This window comes from Balaenoptera musculus, chromosome 4 (assembly GCF_009873245.2).
Source record: "Balaenoptera musculus isolate JJ_BM4_2016_0621 chromosome 4, mBalMus1.pri.v3, whole genome shotgun sequence".
Lineage (NCBI taxonomy): Eukaryota > Metazoa > Chordata > Mammalia > Artiodactyla > Balaenopteridae > Balaenoptera > Balaenoptera musculus.
In genome coordinates, this window is record NC_045788.1 from 27,024,005 (window position 1) to 27,047,371 (window position 23,367).

The 23,367-nt window shown below is 34.9% G+C and overlaps 1 protein-coding gene across 1 annotated transcript; it reads right to left on the reverse strand.

Annotated features, from left to right (window-relative positions):
- Positions 1 to 491: 491 nt before the first annotated feature.
- On the reverse strand, positions 492 to 23,068 carry PLSCR5 (phospholipid scramblase family member 5). Its single transcript, XM_036851059.1, has 8 exons — positions 22,970 to 23,068; positions 17,779 to 17,844; positions 12,706 to 12,869; positions 8,229 to 8,271; positions 7,073 to 7,293; positions 4,873 to 5,034; positions 3,100 to 3,261; positions 492 to 555 (listed from the first exon to the last, which is right to left on the reverse strand). The coding sequence occupies exons 2-8, from the start codon at positions 17,789 to 17,791 to the stop codon at positions 517 to 519; spliced, it is 804 nt and encodes a 267-aa protein (XP_036706954.1). The 5' UTR covers positions 17,792 to 17,844; positions 22,970 to 23,068; the 3' UTR covers positions 492 to 516.
- Between the last annotated feature and the right edge of the window lie 299 nt (positions 23,069 to 23,367).

A 23,367-nucleotide genomic window follows, 5' to 3' on the forward strand; every position in this document is an offset into this window, starting at 1 on the left:
ATAAGAAGATTAATAAACAAAGCAAAAAAGACTATTTATGAAAAAATACTTTAGAAATCCAGTCCTTTTGATTAGTAACCAGCCCTAGTACCAGAAAAACTTCAAAGTGCTCTCTAAACATTGAATTTTCATCAGTGATGCTGCAAGCCTTAGCTCTCATCTTTCATGCTTACCATGCAATAACTTCAAAAGGATAAAAAGAAAGAATGGTAATCTCTCCAAGCGACACTCTGCTAGGGCCAGTCATCTTGTCTTTAGCTATCATGCATTCACAACCAGATAATTGCTTCATTACATTATGCTTTAATAAATATAATAATTAACATTTTGTTACCAAAAAAGCCAATACTCAAGCCATTCAGAAATGAAATTCAGAGCCCAGGGGATTTCTAGAAGAAAATGAAAAAGAATTAGCATCAAATATAGACCTCTTCAAAGGGAAAGAGATCATTTAAACTTGTCTTTTACTTACTGAAATCTGTTCTGTATATTTTATTGTTTTTGTCATCTTGCTTGTTATAATCCAGCAAGCGAATGTTCAAAGAACATAAAATCCTACAAATAAATAAATGGAATATGAGTGAATTTACAAAAGGCAACAAGAGTCTCACATGTAAGCTTTGATTACATAAAGCAATTATGTTTCCCAGTGGTGCTCCAGGAACATGTGATTTATCAGTAGGAGAGAAATCAAAGTTTTTCACTTCATGACACTTAGATAAATTTGCAGAGTACAAGTAACTTGGAAACCTTATCTGAATCAGCATGGTATCACCAGTCAAATTTGGGGTGATCAAGACTTTTTAGAATTAGATTGTAGGGCAGTCTGGGTCAGCGTGGGAAGTTGTAATAGACTCTGACCTTTAAACAAGAGGTAGGCATATCATAATGGACTTTGTGGTCAGTAACTCAGCAGTCATCTGAGGAAGTATACCGGAGGGAACTTTGGCGGGGAGGGGTCAGAGCTGTGTGTTGTGTAGTGGTAGCCTCAAACAAGAAAAGACCAATAATAAGATTACACTTGTGAATTTTGCTGTTTGGATCGGGGAATATCCTCACACCAACAGCTTTCTAAAGATCTCTCACCACAAGGTAATAAAATGGAGACGGCAATAAAGACAATTCTTGGTGACAAATTATCTTAAAAGCTATATTGTCCAAAGAAGTGCAAATATTTTATGATATTATGGTACAAAGGAAAGGAAAAGCAATGGGTAGGAGCTGTCTGATAGTCTCAGTGAGTGTGTTTCTCCCTCAGACACTGGAGTTAAAAAGTTATCCTTTCAGATTATTCGGATGTTATCTAGATCAGTACTTCTTCAGTTTATAGGCATAGGGAATTGTTGACAGTGCATTTTTGCCATCAGCTTGTTACATAAAATAGGTCAGTAGGGCAGATTAAAGATAATCTATTTTTAATATAAATATTAAGTAAGGGGCTTAAACAGAAAAGCCAAATTAAGGTTTTGAGAAAAGGGTGTGTGTATGTGTGCACGTGCGCGCGCCTTTATGTGCATGCACGCACATGATCGCTGGCAAGTTTGGTGTTGAAATGCAGAAATCGTCAAAAAATAGAAGGGGTGAGCAGGAAGTGGCAAATTAAAAGCCTTACCCAACAGGTAAGGAGAGTGGGAAATTGAAAAAGTATTAGGTGACAGGCCAGATTGACTGGACTTGGTTAGATCTGTAGATGAAAATGGGAATTGAGGGTAAGTGATGACTTAGTAAGTATAGAAACCTAGCTCTCTACGTATTAATTCTACCTCTACCAATGATAGGGAATGAATAAGTTAAAATAGTTTCTCTAAAGCTGCTGGAGAAAAAAATCCTAATATATACATATATATATATATATATTTTTTTTTTTTTTTTTTTTTTTTTGGCTGCGTTGGGTCTTCATTGCTGTGCGCGGGCTTTTCTCTAGTTGCAGTAAGCAGGGTCTACTCTTTGTTGCGGAGCATGGGCTCTAGGTGCCCGGGCTTCAATGTTTGTGGCTCACGCAGGGGATCAGTAGTTGTGGCTCGTGGGATCTAGAGCGCAGGCTCAGTAGCAGTGGTGCACCGGCTTACTTGTTTCGCGGCATGTGGGATCTTCCCAGACCAGAGATCGAACCCATGTCCCCTGCATTGGCAGGTGGATTCTTAATCACTGTGCCACGAGGGAAGTCCCCTAATATATATTTTTAATTAAACTCTAAGTATCCATCAGTGATGTCACCAGGGAATTATTTTTAGTTACTATAATTCCCAAGTGTCGCTAGAAGAGACTAAGTAAATAGGACCACATTTTTCCCCACAGCAGCACAAATTAATATCACCATAAGATTAGGATCCTAAAACCCTGAAGAATAACAAAATATGAGAGGAAGAATGTAGGTTTATTTTAAAATTCCATGAGCTTTTGTGAATGCACTGAAGATGGTAAGCAATGAGGGAGATATTAGAAGGAAAGTCAGGAAAACCAGCCCAAAGGCCAATACCTTTGGCACTGGTATTACTTGACTTCTGTTCTCCTATCACCAATCTAGAAGAAAATGTTTTTTAATGAAATTGGAAGTTGAGAAGAAAGGACAATAACATCATATCTTTGTAATAATAGAAACTGATACATCTTAACTCATCTCTGTCTACTCATGTATCTATGTACATATTGGAAGGGCAAGAAAACAGTAATTTTCACATTCTGAAAATATATCACCTAACTCCTTGGTAAGCTATTAAGCAGTCTTGAACTTTACACAGGATAAATAATATGATATTTAAGTTTAAATATTTTTCAGTGAAAGTGAAAATAAGCCAAAAGTCTAAATTAAAGTTGAAAGAGAAGGATAACTCAGGTTTCGAGAAATGCTGAGTAGGATGTGGACGGGGTATTAATCCTCGAGGAAGAGGGGGTATGAGGGCCACTGGAGGAGGCCTGCCTAATAGAAATGCAGGCTCGTACATTCTGACTTCTGAAGAATGTTGGCCCCAAACTAACCTTCTATGTTTAAACTTACTCTTTAAGGTAAATGCTGTGTAAAATGGGATTGGCTCTATAATAATCAACAAGGGAAAAGGAAAGAAATAAATCACCTTTACTCTTTAAGACTGCACTTACAAAGAGAAAACAAGCACCAATCATGGTTGCTTTGACTGTCACATCTAGATCTGCAGGAACGTGAATTCCAAAGTTGTCAGCATTGGTGAAGACATCGTTTACGAATCCTGACCAGTACTTTGAAATCTTCCCAATTGTAAGCTTTTCGTTAATGGTCTTCACCTTTGAAAAAAAAATAAGAAGTTGTAAATTTGAAGGTGATACAGATGGTTTTACATTTCTTCATATATTTACTTCATGAGAGATAGGAATTATTTTATTCATCGTCTTTAAATGACAATTCGATGGTACTCATTCCTTTATATAAGCATAGGTTTGTAGATTTTCTAGTTTACTCTTCAGGAATTTTGCTTTTCTGACATTTTTTAATCCATTGTAATTCCATTATTTATTTTTTTTGTTTTTGTTTTTGTATGCAGATTGAGAATTTAATAGCCTCAAATAATTGAGGCCAGGCTACCACAAGATGGCAGCAGGTACATAGTCTCAATTATATGGTCTAACCATGATTCCTTTACCTGAAGTACAGATTTTAAATCTGAATTCTTCATCAAAAAAGAAAAAAAATATGTTTGTGAAATATTTTAGAAGAAATTTTTTAGAAAAAAAAAAATTTCTAAGAACAATTTATAACTTTTTAATTTTTATTGCTAAGATTTTATAATTACTAATATGTTTAAATATTATCAGTCATTGCTCAATTTCATTTTTATATTATACTCAGATATTTACTAGGTCATTCCTTTATAACTAACCCTAAGTCCTATTTTTCATTTGAAAAATCCTCTGGGCTAATGTACCACACAGGAAATTCAGACTAATTTGACATCAAAAGTCTATAGTTCTTTTCAGCTAGAAGGAATCTACAGTTAAACTTTATCCACTATTCATTTGCTTGCCCTGTTTCTCATTCAAAGGCTGAAAGTGATTCAGTATAAACTTTCACTTTCTGTATGGGAGTAGAGGATAGAAAATAGAGAAAGTTACTTAGGCCATGTCTATACCATGAATAATAAAACTCTTAAGTTCTCCTCAATCATAAGGCATATTTTTATCCTTTACTCTTAGGAAAGTTATACCAAGTCTTTTTGGCACAGGCTGGAGTTATGACAGCTCATTTTGCAAAATGTACATTGTATTCTAGGTGAATAGTGTTCCCTGAAATCCTGCAACCTTAATGTCCTATGTGGGATATACATGAATGAATGGAGTGAATAAATGAAAAAGAAATACATACTTTAAATTAGACTATATCCTCTAGGAAAATCTGTTAAGATAGTTCATATTCTTACACATTGAATTTGCAAGTAATTACTGTTTTTTAACATTCAATTTACACAAATATGTTTATATGAGAATAGATTGTTTTACAAAATGAATTAGCAAGTCTTATGAACATAGCTTTTAAATTAATAGTATTTTAATGGAGTGTGCTCTTGAGATCAGAACTGGATATGTTACCACCAGGGATATAGGAAAGAAGATGTAATTTTGGTGATTCTGAACTAAATATATTTGCTTTATACCATAGGCGCTATATTCCACATAAATCAAGTTTTTGTAGTATGTTTTAAAAAAATTCTTGAACTTAGTATCTCTGGAATTATGAGTTATTATTGGCATGTACAATATTACTTGTTACATTATTTCACAAATATATAATTTTCTAAATTTATTTCAGAGATATTTCATGATTTGAACATTTTAAAAATTGAATTATGTTGCAAAAAATCAGGACCTAAGTGAAACGGTCCTTCATTTTGTCAATCATACCTCAAAATCCACATCGCCAAAACAGCCACATGTTGCACAAGGACCAACAATTTTCAAAATATCTTCTTTGTTTGCGTTTTGGATTGTGAATTTAGGCAGAAGGGGGTCCCACTTCTGTGCAACATAACCAACTATAGTACCAGGAGGGGCTTGGATTTCTAACTGTAAGAAGAGATAATAAAATAAGATTTCCTAAGGTTATTGTATTTTAATTTTACTATAATATCAGCTTACTTCTAAACAGTATATAAAAGATTCTAAATATCTGCTTCTATGTTATACTGTTTTTTTTTTTATAATTTATAGAAACAAAGAAATTCACTGTATAGATATGTGTTCTGCATTATGCGCTAAACGTCCAAGTCTTTGATCTTCCTTCCCTAAGGAGAACCTATCCCAAAGCTGTTTTCTGACCCTGGGACACTGGCTTCTTTGCCATTTTGTTCCAAGTACAATAACTGGTCAAGCATTGAAGATGTTTCCTATGAGGTATTTCATATTTATCCCCTCTCAGTTGTGGCCACAACACACATCTATTTTTAAGTCTCACTTACTGATTATTATGAACTTTTTTCTCTTTGGATTGTCAACTTCTAGCTTCTCTGTGCTCAGTTAAAAACAAATGCTTCTTGCAGAGTTACAGTTGTTACACACCAATTTGATTTCTGTTTCATTTTGTCCAAAGTGTTAAAGACTTGCACTTGCATTTTCAGGGCTGACTTTAGTATTTTACTCCATCATCCTTTATTCCCCTAATTTCTTTATTGTCCATAATATTGTATTTCAACATATTTATGTAGCCAAATCAAATACTTTGTAAAATAAGCTGGAAGTGGGTGAAAATGATGAACATTGTTTGCTTTTAAATCAAACCAGCGCTCATCATCTGATCTCCTTTTGTCTTTCCTTATTTGTTAAGTTCATAGTCTTATGTGCATATCTGTAGTGTTTTCAGATGGACAAAGGTGGTTTCAACAAGTCTTCTTAGAATTATATAGATTTGTTCTAGGACAACTTTTAAAGTAACTGATGTGATTTTAACCAAATTAAAAAACATATTAATCAGTATTAGGATGCATCTTATGGTTAAGTTATATGACATGGGGCTACTTTGAAATAAAACATCAATTATCAGAAATTTTCAGATGGGCATATATTCTGGATTATACTAAGTTTAGCATCTTGGTGCATGTTAGATCTTGAATATCCCCAGTAGAAGTATAAAAATTCTTGGGCTCCGTATATGAGTACCTTAGCAATCCTATCACTTAGCCAGGTAATTGCCTATACATGGAGAATTAGCTTCAATATATATTGTGAGAAACTTCTCTAATTAAGGAGAGTTCCATGTTACTATTTATTTCCCTTTGTGCTAAGTAGACTATTTATACATAGGTCCTCAATAGAGAAGCTTGGGCTTGAATAAAGACACCTGGATCAAGTCCCATTTATTGTATCTTCTAGATGTGTGATCATAGGTAAGGCACCTCCACTCTCTAAGCCCCAGTTTCCTCAATTGCAAAGTGTAGAGAGTAAAATCTATTCCAACTTATAGAGGTGTCATGATATCAAAAACATCAAAGTAAGTATATTTTCCATACCAACTTAGCTGCATCATGTCAATGAAAGTTATTACTATAGATCTATCAAATAGTGATGAAAATCTATTATATATTAAACATATAACAATCAGATGGTTCCCTCTAGAACAATAACATAGTCTTTGCTAAACCTTGAAGTTTGTCATAAATGGGTGATTGGAACCTGAGATTCTGTACTAAAAATAATACCTACCCAAGAGAATACTTTAGAAGAGTTTAGTATCACTCAGCACTCCCTGAACTTTGCACCAATAAGAGAAGAAAAAGGGTAGATTTGCTTAATGGTGGAACTTATAGCTATTACAATTACGTGGCTAATACAGAGATTCAGGAGGATGTGTCTCGTTTACATGATGCATGAGCTGTCTTTACCAATTAACATCACGGAAGCCACTATAGTTTTTGGTTGGAAAGGAAAAGAAATTTAGTGAATCACCAAATCCTCAAGCTGTTTGGATCCTAAAGGAGCAACATTCTAATTCAACCAATTGAAAGGTTAATTGCCCCATATCTGCAGATGAATGCCATTTATTTAAGAAATAATTGCTGATTTTTCCAAACATGGAAAAATACAAGCACACCCAGAGCCAAAGACTAACCTCTTGTAGGTAGCAAGGGCACCAGCAGCTGTTACACCTCAAGGGCCTGTTGACTGTAATCACCTCTCGACCTGAGTTATCGGTGATCTTCAGAGTGCAAGATCTCAGTGTGGAACAGAAAGTACGATTGAAGCAGATGCTTTCCTCCACTGCAAAGTAAATTCTTTGTCCCAAGCTGTTTTTAATCTCATATTTGTTGGAGGTCTCAGTGCCAAGTATCACTAATGGAGCAAAAAAAAAAAAAATTATCAAAATCATGCTTATTGCTTACTATCAAAACTTTATATGAGTAAAAATGGTTGTGTTATTAAAAGAAAACAGAGTGTCTGATCAGTTATTAAGTATATGGTATCTTATTCAGACAAATCTACTTCCGTGCTCGAAATTTTGAGGATTTAGCCATAGCAATCAAAGTAAACTCTGAGAACAAAACTGTGCAATTACTAAATTTTGATTACAGATATATGACCTACTTGGACGCATGTATTACCACTTTTCAACTAGGGAAGCAATGCTGTAAAGAAGAATCAAATACTCAGATAATAATTCTATCACTGTTATGAAATTTACTGGGACAACTCACACTGATAGTAATGATTTTGTCTAAAATCTCTATCTGGTATTATATCTACAGCTGCATGCTATCTATTATAATTTTGACATATCTTAGTTAAGGACAAAAATCCTTGATTAATTTGAATTCAGTTAGTCATCATTGTAAATTTGTGTATTGTTAAATGATTTGCCTATTTGATGAATCACTGACACTATGATAAAACATATTTTGTTTTGATGATTTTTTGTTATTTAGTCTCAACCTTGATTTCCATGTCTGAAATTAGAGCATTAAGAAAATTTAAACTATTAGCAGCCATGGAAATGAACAAATAGTTTTTATTACTTTAAGATTAAAAATAATATTAGATTCCCAATGACAGTATCATCAAAGACTTGGGGAGTTTTATGCTTTTATGTTTATCTATATCAGACTAATAATTTTACTTTCAATATTTATTTTAAAAAATAGGCCTAGTGCTCTTTTTAATCTATCTTAAACATTTAGCTTTATCATTTATAAAATATTTAGATGTAAAGAAACTTCTGAAACTTAAAACATTTCAACAGTTTTAATAATTACAGAATATAATATACTTACTTCCAAGAAGCTCCACCTGCTGGTGTATAATTATCAGGTCTAACTGTTAAAAGACGACATAAAGGAAATAAAAAGTATTACATCACAGGTCTTTGAAAACCTTTGCAGCTATTACTATTAACCTGTTTACTAGACTACAAGAAATTAGGTGATTTTCGTGTTCTCTGTGAGGGAAATGGCTGAAAACAGCTCACATTTTATAATGAAAAAGAAGATAACATGGTTTTTATTCAAGTAAAATTTAAAAATTACAAGAACCCTGAAAATTTCAAGGGCAGAATTGCCCAGAATAACATTAGCAACTGTGATTAACTCTGTGTTTTTTTCCTGTGGTAATCAGATAAAACTGTAGCTCTTGGAAACAATACCTTTGAGAATATTTTTAAACCATCTGAATAAGAATGCCTATAAGGTTTTAAAACTCTCTCTCTCTCTCTCTCTCTTTCTCTTTCTCTCTCTTTTTGAAAGAAATGAACCAAAATGAAACAAAACAGTAATGACCTGCATGCACGGTCTCTCCTCTCAGCCCTATAACTCTACTTTCACTCTGTCATGCAGTAACTCATTCCTCACAGTGATGAAACGTCTTTGTTAAAGCTGAAAAAAGCTATTCTTTAAAATTTTCTCATTCACATCTTCCTTTGGACTAGGGAAAAAAACCCCCAGAAATCCTGCTGATGCCAACAAAGTACCAATTTAAGCAGAAAAGAGTTAAGCCACTAAATGCATGACACATTAAAACTTGCCTATGTAATTAGAAATGAAGTTAATTTACAGAGATAAAGTAGCCACAGTTGAGAAGTGACTTATTAAACAGAATACAGTACAAACTGCTTTTTAAAGGAAATATTTAAAGTATGTTCTTAAGAGTGAATTTTATTTGTGTATGTTTTCATTTTGATATTCAATACTTGAAGAGTCACTAAGGTAAAATCATGAACACTGAATGCAATGCTGATTATTACCTTTTTGAATGCTTCATTTTCTATCTTGCCTTAAAATTTTCTTCACTTTATTCTCCCTTCACATTAATAAACTCACTGATAACTTTTAAATGAAAGTAATCAATACTAACAGTTGGAATTGATTGGGCATCACAAACGCAGAAAATATGACGTTACCTTATTTCCTTCACTCTCCTTGTATATCCTGTGGTGGAGATAAAAACTAATATCATTTCTTCTATTTAAGTTTTATTATTGATAAAAGTGCATGTGACCTCCTTTTTAAGATTCACAAAAATATTTTTTCCAAAATTTATGATTTAAGATATTCTAAAACATATTTTAACAACTCTGACAAAGTTTTTTAAAAAAATTTGAATCGGTCTTTGTTGTGTAGTGTTGTTAGTTCTCTTCTCTTTTGAGGAAAATGGAGGGTTGAAGAAAGAGAAGGGGTAAGCTTCAAAAGGACATGCATGATTATTTAGCAGTGGTTCTATGTAGGAGTAGCTTAGAGATAGAGAAGGAGTATGGGGGCAGAAGTTAAGTTTGAGTTTAGGAGCTTTGACTATTTGTGACATGGATCAAGTTTTCAGCCTTGAAATTTAGAGACTATTAATTGAAAAGGGAAGTTGTACCTCTCTAATACCTAATAATAGCAGTTGTTTATTTAATGACTACCATGAGGTAGTCATTGTACCAGATATTTTGACATAGTGTCTGATTTAGTCCTCACACACATCAGAGAGCTAGATATCATTACATTTTCCATGTGAGGAAACAACCCCAGAGAGAGAAAGTAGTTTGCTCAAGATCACAGAGCATGTATCAATAAGTGGTTAGACGGGATTTGAACCCAGGCAGTAATGCCGCTGATTTTGACGTGTTCTTTACCCTGCTGTACCACATCACTAAACTAATCTTAGGAACTGGGAGAAACCATTCTTAAGTGATGCTATGGGACTTCTGAGTACCTTTCCTCCCTATTTACTCTTATACTCACCCATCCTCTGTAATCACATTTGACTTAATCTACCTCTGTGGGTAAACCTCCTGGATTTGAGGGTCTTGGTTTTGGTTGTTCCTGTAGTTTCCTTTAAATCGCCCCAGGCCACTTATAAACCATGGTCCAAAAGAGCCCTTTTCATCTTTTGCTATTAATTGATGAACTAAGAATTGTTGGAAAGTCTAAAGAGATTGTGTCATGTATTCGGGTGTCAGGGCAAGTAAAGGACTCCTGAGGTATGAAAGGTATAGAATGGAAACCTAATTACAGCCTTGGATATGTAACTAAGAATCAATTCTTATGTATAATTTATCAGGTTTACAGGTATCACTGGTTCCATTTAATACATGTAGCAAAATAAATGGGATCTTTACATGTGTCCTTGTAGACTTTGACTCACTACTCTTAGCTATAGGTGACTAAATTATAACAGTTATCCTTTGATGCTTATAGGATAAAATGTTATTGACTATTATGAACATGTTAATCCATCTGGAAAGAGAATGTATTGGTTTTATTCTTAAGTTTAACCTACATGAACAACATATATGTATATATATACATGTCTAGACATATAAGTATGTGCATGTACATATGCATGTATACACACACAGACACACACACACACCCTGCTTGGGAATTTATTTTCAAATTATTAATGGAAACATGATTTTCAGTAGTGGTCATTGGATAGTCTTGATTAAAGGAGAATAGATGATTTTTTAAAATTTTAATTTGAGTGTTTTAACTCGGAAGGATTTTTATTGAATATTTTCCTGTTTGTTTATTGAAGCATGTACTATTTTCAAGTGTTCATAGTTTTATTTAATCTTGTGGTTTTAGATAAAAGTTAACTCACAAAATTCTTTGTATATATGTTTCTTACAAACTAGTAGTATTAAACTTTCAAAATGTGCATTCATCCTTTTCTATATGCACCACTTTAAAGCAAATTAGTGTTCTTTTAGTATAAAGATTATAAATTTTCTTTCCCTTTGAAGTAAAATATCCACCAATTTGTGGCATATTTGTTTTCTGAAAAAGATTACCAAAGGTATATGTTTGGAAAATTGACTTCATTTTAAAACTGCAGCCAATGGGTTCATATCTCTATCAAATATGAAAAAAGTGTATTCATGTCAAGCATCTGGCTTCGGGTGTGTCATCATTCATGGATGGAAGAAGAATATGTGATGACCATATGTGATCATCAAACCTCAGCCCTCTGGCACTGGTATATCACTTTTATACTCGGCGAAACCTTGTCTGACAACATTCCCAAACAGCTTGCAGCAGTTAATCAACTCTAGTCAGCTATTACAGCTGATCCTTCCTGCAGATGGAAGATGGTAGGTTAGCCTTTCCAGCTCTTTTACATATCTCCCTGAGCTCTCCAGTCTCTAAAGTACATTTGTCTGCCAGTGGGTTTCTGGAGAAGGCATCTGCAATTATAAACATTTTCCCAGGAATATATGCTGCGTGCAGCTTAAACCCTATCAGGCATAACAGAAATCTCTTGCACCTTAAGGGAATTAACACAGAGATTTGATTTTGATAAAGGAGATAGACTTTATAGTTTGAAAGAGTGCCAAACAAGCTGAAATTGCAGCAGATGTGCTGACATCTCAATATTAGTGTAAGTGTATTTCTAATCTTTTGTAGGATAAATACAAAAGCAACAGTAATATACATAAATATCAATTGCTATTTATGTGCCATGGAATTCAGATGATAATATTTCTTGATTGATTTATTATAAGGCTTGAATCATTGATGACCCTCCAATGACTAGAACAATGGCTGTACCTAATGATAATATGATCTTTCAAGCAAATTGGCCTGGAAATGCAAGAGCATCAGAAGACAATGCTAACTTGATAGGCTGATTTTCTCTTGGATTTCCATCCACCTTTTTGAGATTCAGTTGAAGATGTTGAACTCTCAGCTCACTGCAGAAGTCTCTCCCTGAGTAATTTGACCTCTAGCAACATTTCTCTTCTCTGTACACCTGTGCACATTAAAATTGTGTGCTTATCTGGCTCTAGTACCCAGCCTTGCATTTTTTGTCATCATTTTTTGTCTTTGCCAATGAGGTTGCAGAATGTTTGGGTGAGAGGGACTAGGTTTTATACCATTTACGTGCCTTGATTAAGACAGGTACTCAATGTCCTTAATTAAATAGCTGTAGGTGACTAGACATATTAGACAGTTCCTCCAGGCTAAATTTGCTGACACCTTGAGCAATAAGCAGTAAAAGGATAAATGTGCTAAACAGCTCAATCGAAAATGTTTAGTCTTCTTCCTCTGACAAATAAATAAGGAAATTAGAAGTGACCATAAAAGAAAAAAGTTTCTTCCCAAATAATAGAAATAAATAAAAGACAGATTTTATAATTTCATGATTTATAATGCTTTTCTCACTTCAGTAAGTTACTTGTTGACATTCTTCAGCCTGGATTGAAAGGCAAGAAATCAAGTTTATATTCATTTTAAGGGCAAGCACTTAGTAGAAATAGAGAGACAAAAGCACCTGGCTTAAATATTCTAGACCAGGAGGGAGACTCCCTGGTGGAGGGGGACCCCGCTGCCACACTTGGTTCCCTGGATTGGAAGGTGAGATGTGAAGGCCGTGATCTGGGTCTGAAGCTTCCGGAAGAAAACCAGGCAGACTTCTGCTTCTTTGGTTCTGTGCATCTGCAAGAGAATGACCATCCCAGTCCATATTTAAATGTAGGCCATTTTATTTAGTTTGTCTTATAATATTTGCTTCCTCTTAATTCAGAGGGTAGAGTATCTCCCACAGTAGCCTCTCACTACAGTGCCCTTTCCTTCATTTTTCCTACTCACTGTCAGCACCACTTGACCCCGAAGCCAGAGATAAAGGACTGTGGAAGACTACCAGAGGTAGTTGTGAGAAGAGTTGGATAATTTGGGCAAAATAAATGATTTTAGAAAGTATATATTTTTTGAAGGCAAGTGAAACTTCTATTCAAAGAGCTAAAAGATTATACACTACAAAAAGAAAATCAATGGCAAAAGAAACTAGATGTTCTCTACTCATAAAAGGATAAACTTAGACATAGGTTTTAAATCATAATTATGACTTTCAAGCATATTCTCCCTTCCTCAAATATTATGAAGGCGCCTCGTAATTTCCAAGGATATTTTTTCTCTTTTTATCAATCATACTGCTATGGCTAGATTTAATTCAGGGTCCTTATACTTTAGCTTGCGCCAGAACCAGTTGGGGGGCTTATTAAAACACCCACTGCTGGGCCACACTCCAGACTTTCTAATTCTGTGGTTGGAGTGGGTGTGGAGCTTGAGAATTTTGCATTTCTAACTAGTTCCCAGGTAAACTAATGCTGCTGGTCTGACGATATATACTTTGAGAACTAATGGGAATATTTGTAACTAATTTTATGAGCTTCTTAAGGGCAGTGTAATATTTAATTTAGCTTTGATTTCTCAGTGTTTGGTATAAAAACATCCGAAAAAATTTTGACACTATGAATTTCTTTGTAGCTCACCCAACATTACAAAGGATAAAAGAATTACAGAATTCTAAAATGTTTGGCTTTGATTTTTTAATCACCTGTTTTCTATATTATTGCCAGGTAAAATTGTTACTGTTTCAATTATCTCTTAGATTGAAATTCAGAGATTTGCTATTTATACTGCTTTAGTCTGGAGCCTAATATTATGCATAAGACCTGTAAGTGGTGCATGCAAAATTCTTCTTTGTTAAAAATATACTTTATTCCCTTTCTACTATTATTTTTCCCTTTTCTTCTCACATGACTGCCATTTGGCTATCTCCCTCATTAGATACCATTATTTTTTTCAAAGACTATCAGTGTTTTTACTTCTCATCTTTATTAAGCCAAATTGTCAGAGTTCTCACATGTGCATTCATTTCATTTACACTTTGCTGTTTTAGATTGAGTGTAGGTATGGATCAAGCAAGGTTCATGACAGGTGTTTTCAAATATCAGAGAGGCCATTATGAAGAAAAGTAATTTAGACTATTTTAAACACCTATGAATGGGAAGGACAAGGAAACTGGTTCTGGATTAATATGAGGAAGAAATTTATAACAGATGCACAAAGATTTGGATAAGCACTCATTGTACATATACTAAAATTGGAGTGACAGCTATATAATTCACAGTAGATTAGAATGGTCTCTCTTCAGCACTGACACCCAGGTCCATGTAATATGTGTGTGTGAGGGGGGTAGGTATTCTTCTGAATCTTTTAAACCTCTAAAAAATAAATCTGAAGAAAGGACTGATTTTCCTTTGGAGATTATAAATTCCTCTTCATTCATTGCTTCCCAAGCATAGCCTGGGTGAGCAAATGAGAGGGATTAAAAAAAACCAAACAAACCTGGTGAAGGAACACAGGCACCTAAAGAGTGGTCCTTTGGACACTGACATAAACTGTTTGTAGTAACAATTGGTTCATTAAAGTTGTGTGTACATTTGGTGTTAATGACGGACATTAATTGCCAAATGATTCATTTATTCATTTAACAATAAGGTTGTGGGAAGAGACCAATATGGATTTCTAAGATTATACTGGTCTGTGACATTTAGAATTTGGACACGCTTTAGGGGTAGGACTGAATGGAAGCAAGCTTGTCATTTGGTTCCACGAAAAGAGAGCTCCACACTGATAATATTATAACATTTTGCTTCCCCAAAGGCCCCCATCCTGAACTTCTCTCAGATTTGGGGCAGACACAAAGGATATAGACTTTAGAATTCTTCTTGCTCTTAGCCCTTCTCGAGAGCTACTAACTGAGTAAACTGAGAGGAAGACTAGGTAACACCATGTCAAATCTGGGAGAGGAGCAAATGGCCACTACCGCAATAACAACTAGAAAATAATAGAAGGCAACAAACATCCTTTCTTTGGCATTAGTGCCAAAAGCACTGTTGTCATTGACTTTCAGAGAAGCAGAGACAAAATTGTGATCTGGGGAAAACTAGTTTATAATGATAAAATTCAGAATAGTGGTTCATCTTGGGAGTGGAGGTGCATATGGCTATTGACAAGAAAGGGAACTTTATGAGGTGCCAGAAATGTTCTGTATCTTGATCTTGGTGGTGGTTACACAATTGCATCCTGATTTTTAAAATCATGGAGTTTAAGTTTGGTGCCTTTATGCACTTAACTGTACACATGTTATATCCTTCAATTAAAAAAAAATGTGTAGGGATTAATTTCTAATAATAGCTGATAGAAGACTATTAGATTCTCTCTCATTGCCAATTTTATTGTTGAAAAGCCTAGCAAATTACTCCAATTTTTTCTTGTAAACTATTTTGCTGCGACAAAACGCGGTAGATTCTTGAGTGTCTGGCAAGTGGCTCTACATTTCGGACCCAGGTCTTTAGGTCCTTAGATTTCATGGCATTAAGAGATGTTAATGCACTGGGGCCCAGAGCAGATCATGTCCAAAGTCTTTACTGGGGAGTAGAGGCTCAGTCAGAGGCTGCTGGGATCACCATTCTGAGATCACTTGCTTGCTCTTCCGGGATTTCAGCTCACACTGGAGCAGCACAGCCTTTGAAGACTTAAACTGAAGCTTCTGTTCAGTTTAGATCATCCCGGAAACTCCTGTTTTTCTCAAACTTAAAGTCTGAGACCAACCTGTTCTTAAATTGTGTTTATTTATACTAAACCAGGGGACTCCAGACCACACAAATATTTCCTCAGTTCTAATGGCGTCCAGTATCCAGACTGTCCTTTGATTTAGTGGTGCTGATTGAACTCCCTACAAAATGTGTGAAATGTCTAATTAGCCTGTATTCCCTGGGAAAATGCTAATTGCCCATACAGTTTCATGGGCCAGAAAATATCATGACATTATAAATAATGTCTTTAAATATATTTGAATAAAACTCCACAAAAATATTTTAGGTAAATAATGATGATAAACCAATTTGCCCCCTAAAACCAGATTTCTAATTCAAAAGGAAACTTCATTTTTCACTTCTTTTAAGTAGTATAGGGTCTCTCACAGATGTTTTACCCACTTCATCTGTTAAATATTTTGAGTGGGATGCAGCAAGAGTGTTAGTTTTCTACCGTAAGTTTTACCTCTAAGTTTAGTCTTGAGCCCCTATCATTAGTGAACATCACTGCTTTTTTGGTAGATTAATCATATTTTGATCATAATATTGCTTTCTAGTCACAAGTTTCTTCAGAGACTCAGACCACCAAACGAAGAAGGAACTCCTTTGAATTTCTATCTGGCTTTGAATTTCTATCTACTCTTTTAAAAATGTATAACTAGCTTATAAATATTTCACGTACTCTGCAACTCTTTACCTTACAGGCTGCAGTTGTTGCTGTAACTCTGACTTGATAAAGTGATGAAGTGTTTTTGGATTAAGTCTTAGTGTCAGTCTTAAATGAAAGAAAGACCTTGCCAAGATTTTGTTTGTCTGTCTTCAAATATAAAAATGAAGTACACATGTATTAAAATTCATAATTTTGATGTTTCACATCTATGTTTTACAATTTGAGCTTTCCCAGTGATACTCAGGGACTGGTGTATGCTACATGTTGACAAAAAGTGAAAATATGACTTCCTTTGTTCCAAATTAAATAGCATCCAAAGTCTATTTTGATAAAGGAAGCAAATAAGCATACACATTTCTCTGAATGGATCATTAATTTAATTTAGGGTATTTTAAATTGTGGACTCTATTATCCTATTTGTAATTAGGTTAAAAGGTTTCCACCAATTATACTAATCATAATTCTTCACTTTCATTATAGCCTAGAGTTTAATGGTTTCTTCTGATAATGGAATGAAAACACATTATAATTTCATTTTTATATCATTTCACAAGTATTTTTTGTGAGATTGCAACCCATTACCTAAAACAAGCACATCCCTTGTCTTCTGAGAAGTTCTTTGAGTGAGACAACACTAATGATATTTACAGTTTTAGAGATTTGAGGAAAACTTACCAGTTCCCCCTCCCAAAGTCTTTAATCTGCTTGCTTAGTTTCTGTTTGCTTTTTAGATATAATTTACCATCAAAGAAATGTTAAAAGATTCTTGCTTCATAGTTCAGAAATGTTTACTTCTAGTCCATTAAATTTACTAGGATTTCCTGAAAACACATGTTTAATTCTCTATAATAAATGGCTGTATCACATATTTTAAACAACAAATGGGAAATTTTAAAATATTGAACTGTACTTTAACACTTTTTAACTTATGTGTGAAAAGTTTTCTACAAATCCCTTTAAACTGGGAATATTAACTTGTCTTTGTGTTTGGCAGTAGATATTCCCATTCTAAATTTTACTCTGCAGCTTTTCACATCAAGTCACTAGGTTTATATTTGATAACGAAAACACTGTTTGCATCTTAACTTTTACATTCTATCAGATAGAGGGTTTTTAAAAAAAATTTAATGCAACATGCTCCTTGGAGTTCAAAGTTAAAAATTCCAACGTTGAAAAGCACTAAATGACAGGTTTTAAAGTATCAATCTCACCGATTGTAACACCCTTAGAACTGTGTATTTTCAGTCACAATATAAGGAAAAATTTATTAGCTGCCTATATTTACTCTTACCTTTAGAGGCCATGAATATGCTGAGTCACTTCTTCAAAGGCATGCAGGTTAAAAGAAAAGGCTCCTCTTGTTGCAGCAAAGAGAGAAACACAACAGGCATAAAACTTCAGAGGGTATCTGTCTACCTCTTGTCAGCTTACAAATACTGGAGGAACGGAGAGCCTTGCTGTTTCCAGAGTGCTGTATTTTATCATTTTGAACAACAGGGGGAGACAAAGCTATCGTCAAAAGTAAACACTATTCAGAAACCATCATCCCACTTGGTGGCTGAAGGACCAATTTCAGAATAATAAAAACCAGGAAGGAAAATATACAACATACAACACTCATTTTTATGGGCCTTATTTCCACTTAGTGTTTAAAAATTACTTCTTGGAATATATATTTTTGCCCTCACTACTACATTAGAAATAGTCTACTTTTCTAATTTCTAGAAATCTCCTGTACCAGAGTCTGTGATAAAACATTCTATCACATGTAAGTTTCTGACAGTTATAAATAATTTTTTTTAATTTTGAAAATGTTTGAACAGCAATATTTTTATGTTTACTCTGGATTTCTCTCCACTCTCTCTCCCTGTAACAAACAAGAAAAGGATTATTTCCTGCTATTTACATACATAAATGAAAATTTATTTTTATTTTTAGTTGAATTTGATTAATCAGGAATTTGAAAATAGAAACCTTCAATAATCTCATAAAGTTAAATGAAACATACAGGTAATATTTAACTGCATTGCACACTGAGGGGAAACAAAAAAGCACTGTAAACTTGACCAGACAGTTCATATTTCTAAATGACTATGGAGATTTTGCTCACCAAGTCAGTTGCCCTGGATGGCATGATTTGCAAAGGTTGAACTTGTAGGATATACTACATTATCAGCAACACTGTCTGCTTCTAAAAATAGTTAAGTGGCCTGAGAAGGCATGGATAGTGATGAAAAATTATGAAGTCAGCTCACAGGCTGTAGACAGCCAAAAGTTTGGGTTCTTCTTATTTGGCAAAGAGATGTTTCTTTTTGTTGTTGTTTTGAAATGTTCGAGGTTAAAATGAGCTACCATTATTTGAGTTATCATTTTGCAGAAAATGTGTATAAGTATGATTAGTATTTTAGAATTAAATTATATGTTTCCTAAATTTCTTAATGTTTGCCACAGGCATTTGGAAAAACTTTGATCCAAAGAAACTAAGTTGTTATTAGCACTATCAAACATGGTATTTTATACTGTAGAGCACAGAGAACTCTACCTAATGCACTGTGGTAACCTAAATGGGAGGGAAGTCCAAAAGGGAGGGGATATCTGTATGTATGGCTGATGCATTTTGTTATGCAGTGGAGGCTAACACAACATGTAAAGCAACCATACTCAAATAAAAATTAATTAAAAAAACGTGGTATTTTAAATTATGGTCATAACAGACCAGTTAATTTTGACTTTCAACAGAGCACCAATTTTGAAACAAAATATAAAAACCTAAGTGAATTAAACATATGTTTTGGCCTATATAAGGCCAACCATCTATGCATTTGGACATGGCCATTTGACTCACTGAATCTTTCAACATTTGACCTGCAACAAAGACTTTCCAGGCCATCTAAATTGATGATGTGCAGGTACTGCCTATTTCTTCCTTTATACTTTCTTCCTCTGTCCTGCCAAAGACAGCACCAACGTCATTTTTTCTTTTTAAAAAAGACCCAGCAGATACCAACCTGAGGTCTCCCCTTCCCTCCATTCCTTTCGGTTTCCCAGCCTTTCTCAAGGAGAGGCTTGCAAACCCTCCTTAAGGGACCTCCCAGAGGTTCAAGTGTCCTGTCACTGAGTGCTCCCGCAGACAGGAGACATTGCTCCACAAGTTGGCCTCAACCCCCATCCTGCTGCTTTCCTGCTGCCATTCACCTTCACAGTGCTCTCGTTCCAACTCCCCTAACACCTGCCGCCTCTATGGAAGAACCGGGACCACTCTCAATACTCCAGATGGTCACAGAATACTCCTAGCCCTGTGCTATGAAGCCCTGGGCTTTTTCAAGCAGCTTCAGTTTTATTTTGCCAGCAGGCTACAGTATTTTAGTCTGCTCCCTTGATTCCATGAAATATAGACAGTACAAGTTGGGCATGTCCAACAGACATAACCCAGGGCTCGATGATAACATAGCGGGATTGCAGTACACAAAAGGAGACGTGAAAATGAATATCAGGAAATCTAGTGTCAGTGGGCCTGCCCCTTCCCAGGAAACTCCCTACCGGTCTCTCTCTCGTGAGCCTCAGCTCTGCTGCTCTGTTTGGGTGTGCTCATCTACTCAGGATGTCCTGCCTTGCCTGTCCTTGTCCCCCCCGAAAGAAAAGACTCTATATCCGCCATCTTCAGTTTCAGCCAAAAGGAAATGAAAAAAAATTCCATCATAATCTTGACACAATCACGCCTGCCCATGGCCTTTTCCCAGGACCTGTCAAAGCTATTTCGGAAGGTTCATCCATTCAATGTTACATCACTGTTCAGAACGTCCCCATTATTTAATTATTTAGCTGTTAGATGTTTGACTTAAATTTTCATGATTGAAAAGGCTCACCAAAATAGTTTCTCTCAGTACAAAGGGAGAGACTGCCAATTTATTTAAGCCTATATAGTGACAAAAGAAGTGCTACCTGTTATACAATGAAACGAAACAAAATCAGCAATATGCTCCCGATGACATCCTTTGAGGAAAGAGTATGGAGTGGATTAAGATGTAAGCCTACAGGTCTGGGGCAGGACCAAGGACCGAGGACTAGGATGAACTGACTTTTAGCCTGTTTCATCAGCTTAATAGTTATTCTGCCTCTGGTTTTACTATAAAAGTATGTGTTCCTAGAAATTATATACATACATACATACATATATAAACATATATATGTAAATATATAACTAAATATACATATACATGAAGTGAGAGAGAATTACTTGCTTTTCTTGATTTATATAAATATTATTTTAGGTATAACTCAAACACATTTTAGTCACTTAAAATTATGTTTTTAAAAATTTATGATAATGCATAGCATTACATTGTTTTCAGCCACTGCATGTTATTACATTTTATGAGTATAATGAATACAGTTTTTGCTCATTGCCATTTTAACAGATGTTTAGTTGTTTCCATTATGTAAGGCAATGGTTCTTATGCACATGTATAGCAGTCCTTTTGAGGATATATATCCAGAAATAAAAATGCCGGCTATTGGGATATGAAGATCTTCATCTTTACTAGGTATCACTGAATTGATCTTCAATGGTCTTGTACCAATTTACATTCCCAACAGTAAGGGATAAGAGTTCCCATTTCCACATATCCCTTTCAACACTGGCTTGGTCACCGTAGTGGGGAATATCTAGTGGACTCCTAAGTATTAATTTATGAGAAGGCACCATCTAGAAGTCTTAATTACATTATAATCTGATAACTGTAAACATGATTGCATGTATTTATGTTTTCAGTTGTTCCTATCATACTATATCATGCAAGAATAATTAATAGCAAATTTTACGAACAGCTTATCATACAAGTAACTGCTACAGGTGAGGAATGGTATGGTAATGGACTGCAATTTAGTGATAAAATAACTCCTTTCATTCAGTGAGGCTCATGGTATGATCTGCTAAAATGTGAATCCACTTTTAGCAAACGTGCAGCACTTAAGGCATGCATTTCTATGCATAAATCTTATCTCTGGATATATAATTTCCCATACTAAAAGTCATTGTGAAACAATTCAGGGTGGGTATTAATTAATTAATTAGTTAACGCAATCATGGGAAGAAATATCATTAGTATAAATGTTTTTTTCCAGCGTTATTTGATTTGCAACTACACTGTGGATGTAAGATATCCAATCTTTCAATGCGAACTTGAATGTTTCTTCCCTGGGAAAGTACAACTCCTATTTCAGCAGCCATCTATCCACATGTTGCAAACCTCTTATCAAAGTGCATTTCTTTGCTATCTTATTCAGACCTGCCCTTTTGATACAATGCTTCATTCATTCTTTCAGTAATTATTTATTAACTTTTTACTGTGGGCATATCATTATGAAGCCTACTGACTGTAATGATATGACCTCCACTCGAGTGGAGGACCACAACATAGAGATGCAATACTTTTGTTTTTTAAAAGTAAGAGTCAGTTATCACCTCCTGAAAATAAAATGATACAACTCATCCTCTCTCTGAAAAACAAAGCTAATCAGAATCAGTAATGTATCATTCAAATGAGCAATTCTTTGTTTCACACGTACATGTCTAATTTTCCTTTCCTCTGTTACTTTGAAACAGAAAAATAATAACTATTAAGATATCATTTCTTAAATAATGAAAGAATAGTATACTGGATCATGCTTCTTGGTTGATAATGAGGGATAGATTTCTTGCATTCTCTCTTTCTCCCTACTTAAAAAGATATTGATTTAAAGGACTAGAAAAAAAATGGAAAGGAATCCTAGATACAGAGAAGAATCTGTCTGAAACTAAGAGAAGCTGGTTCTGGAACAAATATATCTAGAGGGGTCCCCACTCACCAAGATGACATAAAAAAAGACTCCTAATTTAGAGTCCTGCGCACAGACTCCCTGAGACAAAGGGTACCCCATAATCAGTAGATTGTAAAGCCCAAGGCAGAAGCAAAAGTTTAGATTGTCCATAGAAGTTCTTTTTCAAATTTTCTGCCTTGTACGTTTTCTTCAGGTAAGATGAAGTTAAGCTGAATGGAGTTCTTTGAAGTAATCTGTCTTTACTGTACTTTGTCTTCTGGCATTTTTCTGACCTCTTATGCATAATGTAAACTTTTAACAGTTCATAATGGCATTTTTCCTTTAAAGAGTCTAAAAGTAGTGGGAATCTTCTGAGAGGTTCTGGCTCATTGCAAGCTATATTACTAGAAGAAGAGCATTACAAGCAGAAAACTGTACAGACATATGACATATCAATAATTATTTATTTAGATCTCCTTCAGGGTGTATGTTTGTGTCTCTGAGAGAGAGAGGAGGAGAAGGAGGAGGAGAGAGAGAAAGAGAGAACGGAAGGGAATTGGAGCTACCAAGTAGATTGACGGGGAGAATTAAGAAGACACTTAAAATCTTCAGAAACCCCATCAAGAACTGCTTTACCATTTTGAAAATCTCTTTATTTCTACCATTATTTTAAATATACTTACCTTGTGCCTGGGTTCTTGTGCCTTGCTCAGTGTGGTTGCTTTGTCCTCCCAACATTTGCCTGCATCTTCAGACATCAGCAAAATACTGCAACAAGCCCTTCCGTGGCTGCAGCCGACAGCCCAGCAGTGCTCTGCGTGCAAGTGCCTTCATTGACAGCAGCCATATCACGCACAGCCGGTGCAGCTGCAACTCAGTGCCAGCCAGAGGACACCAGTTGTTTTCTGCAATACATTCCCTTCACATTTCCAGCCTCGAAAATAAGCTTCCCCAAGCTTGGATCCCCCCAAGAGCAAAGTTCCCAAGAAATTGAGATAATTATTATAACAAATATACATTAAATGCATAGACAACATACATTAGAGTTAATTTATGCTTAACGGTGCATACTTAGTGTTTT

Coding starts and splice junctions, on each gene's coding strand:
- PLSCR5 (XM_036851059.1), bottom strand. Junction 5,035..7,072: donor GCCCTTGCTACCTACAAGAG/GTTAGTCTTTGG, acceptor CTCTTCTTACAG/TTAGAAATCCAAGCCCCTCC. Junction 3,262..4,872: donor TTGGCGATGTGGATTTTGAG/GTATGATTGACA, acceptor TTTTTTTCAAAG/GTGAAGACCATTAACGAAAA.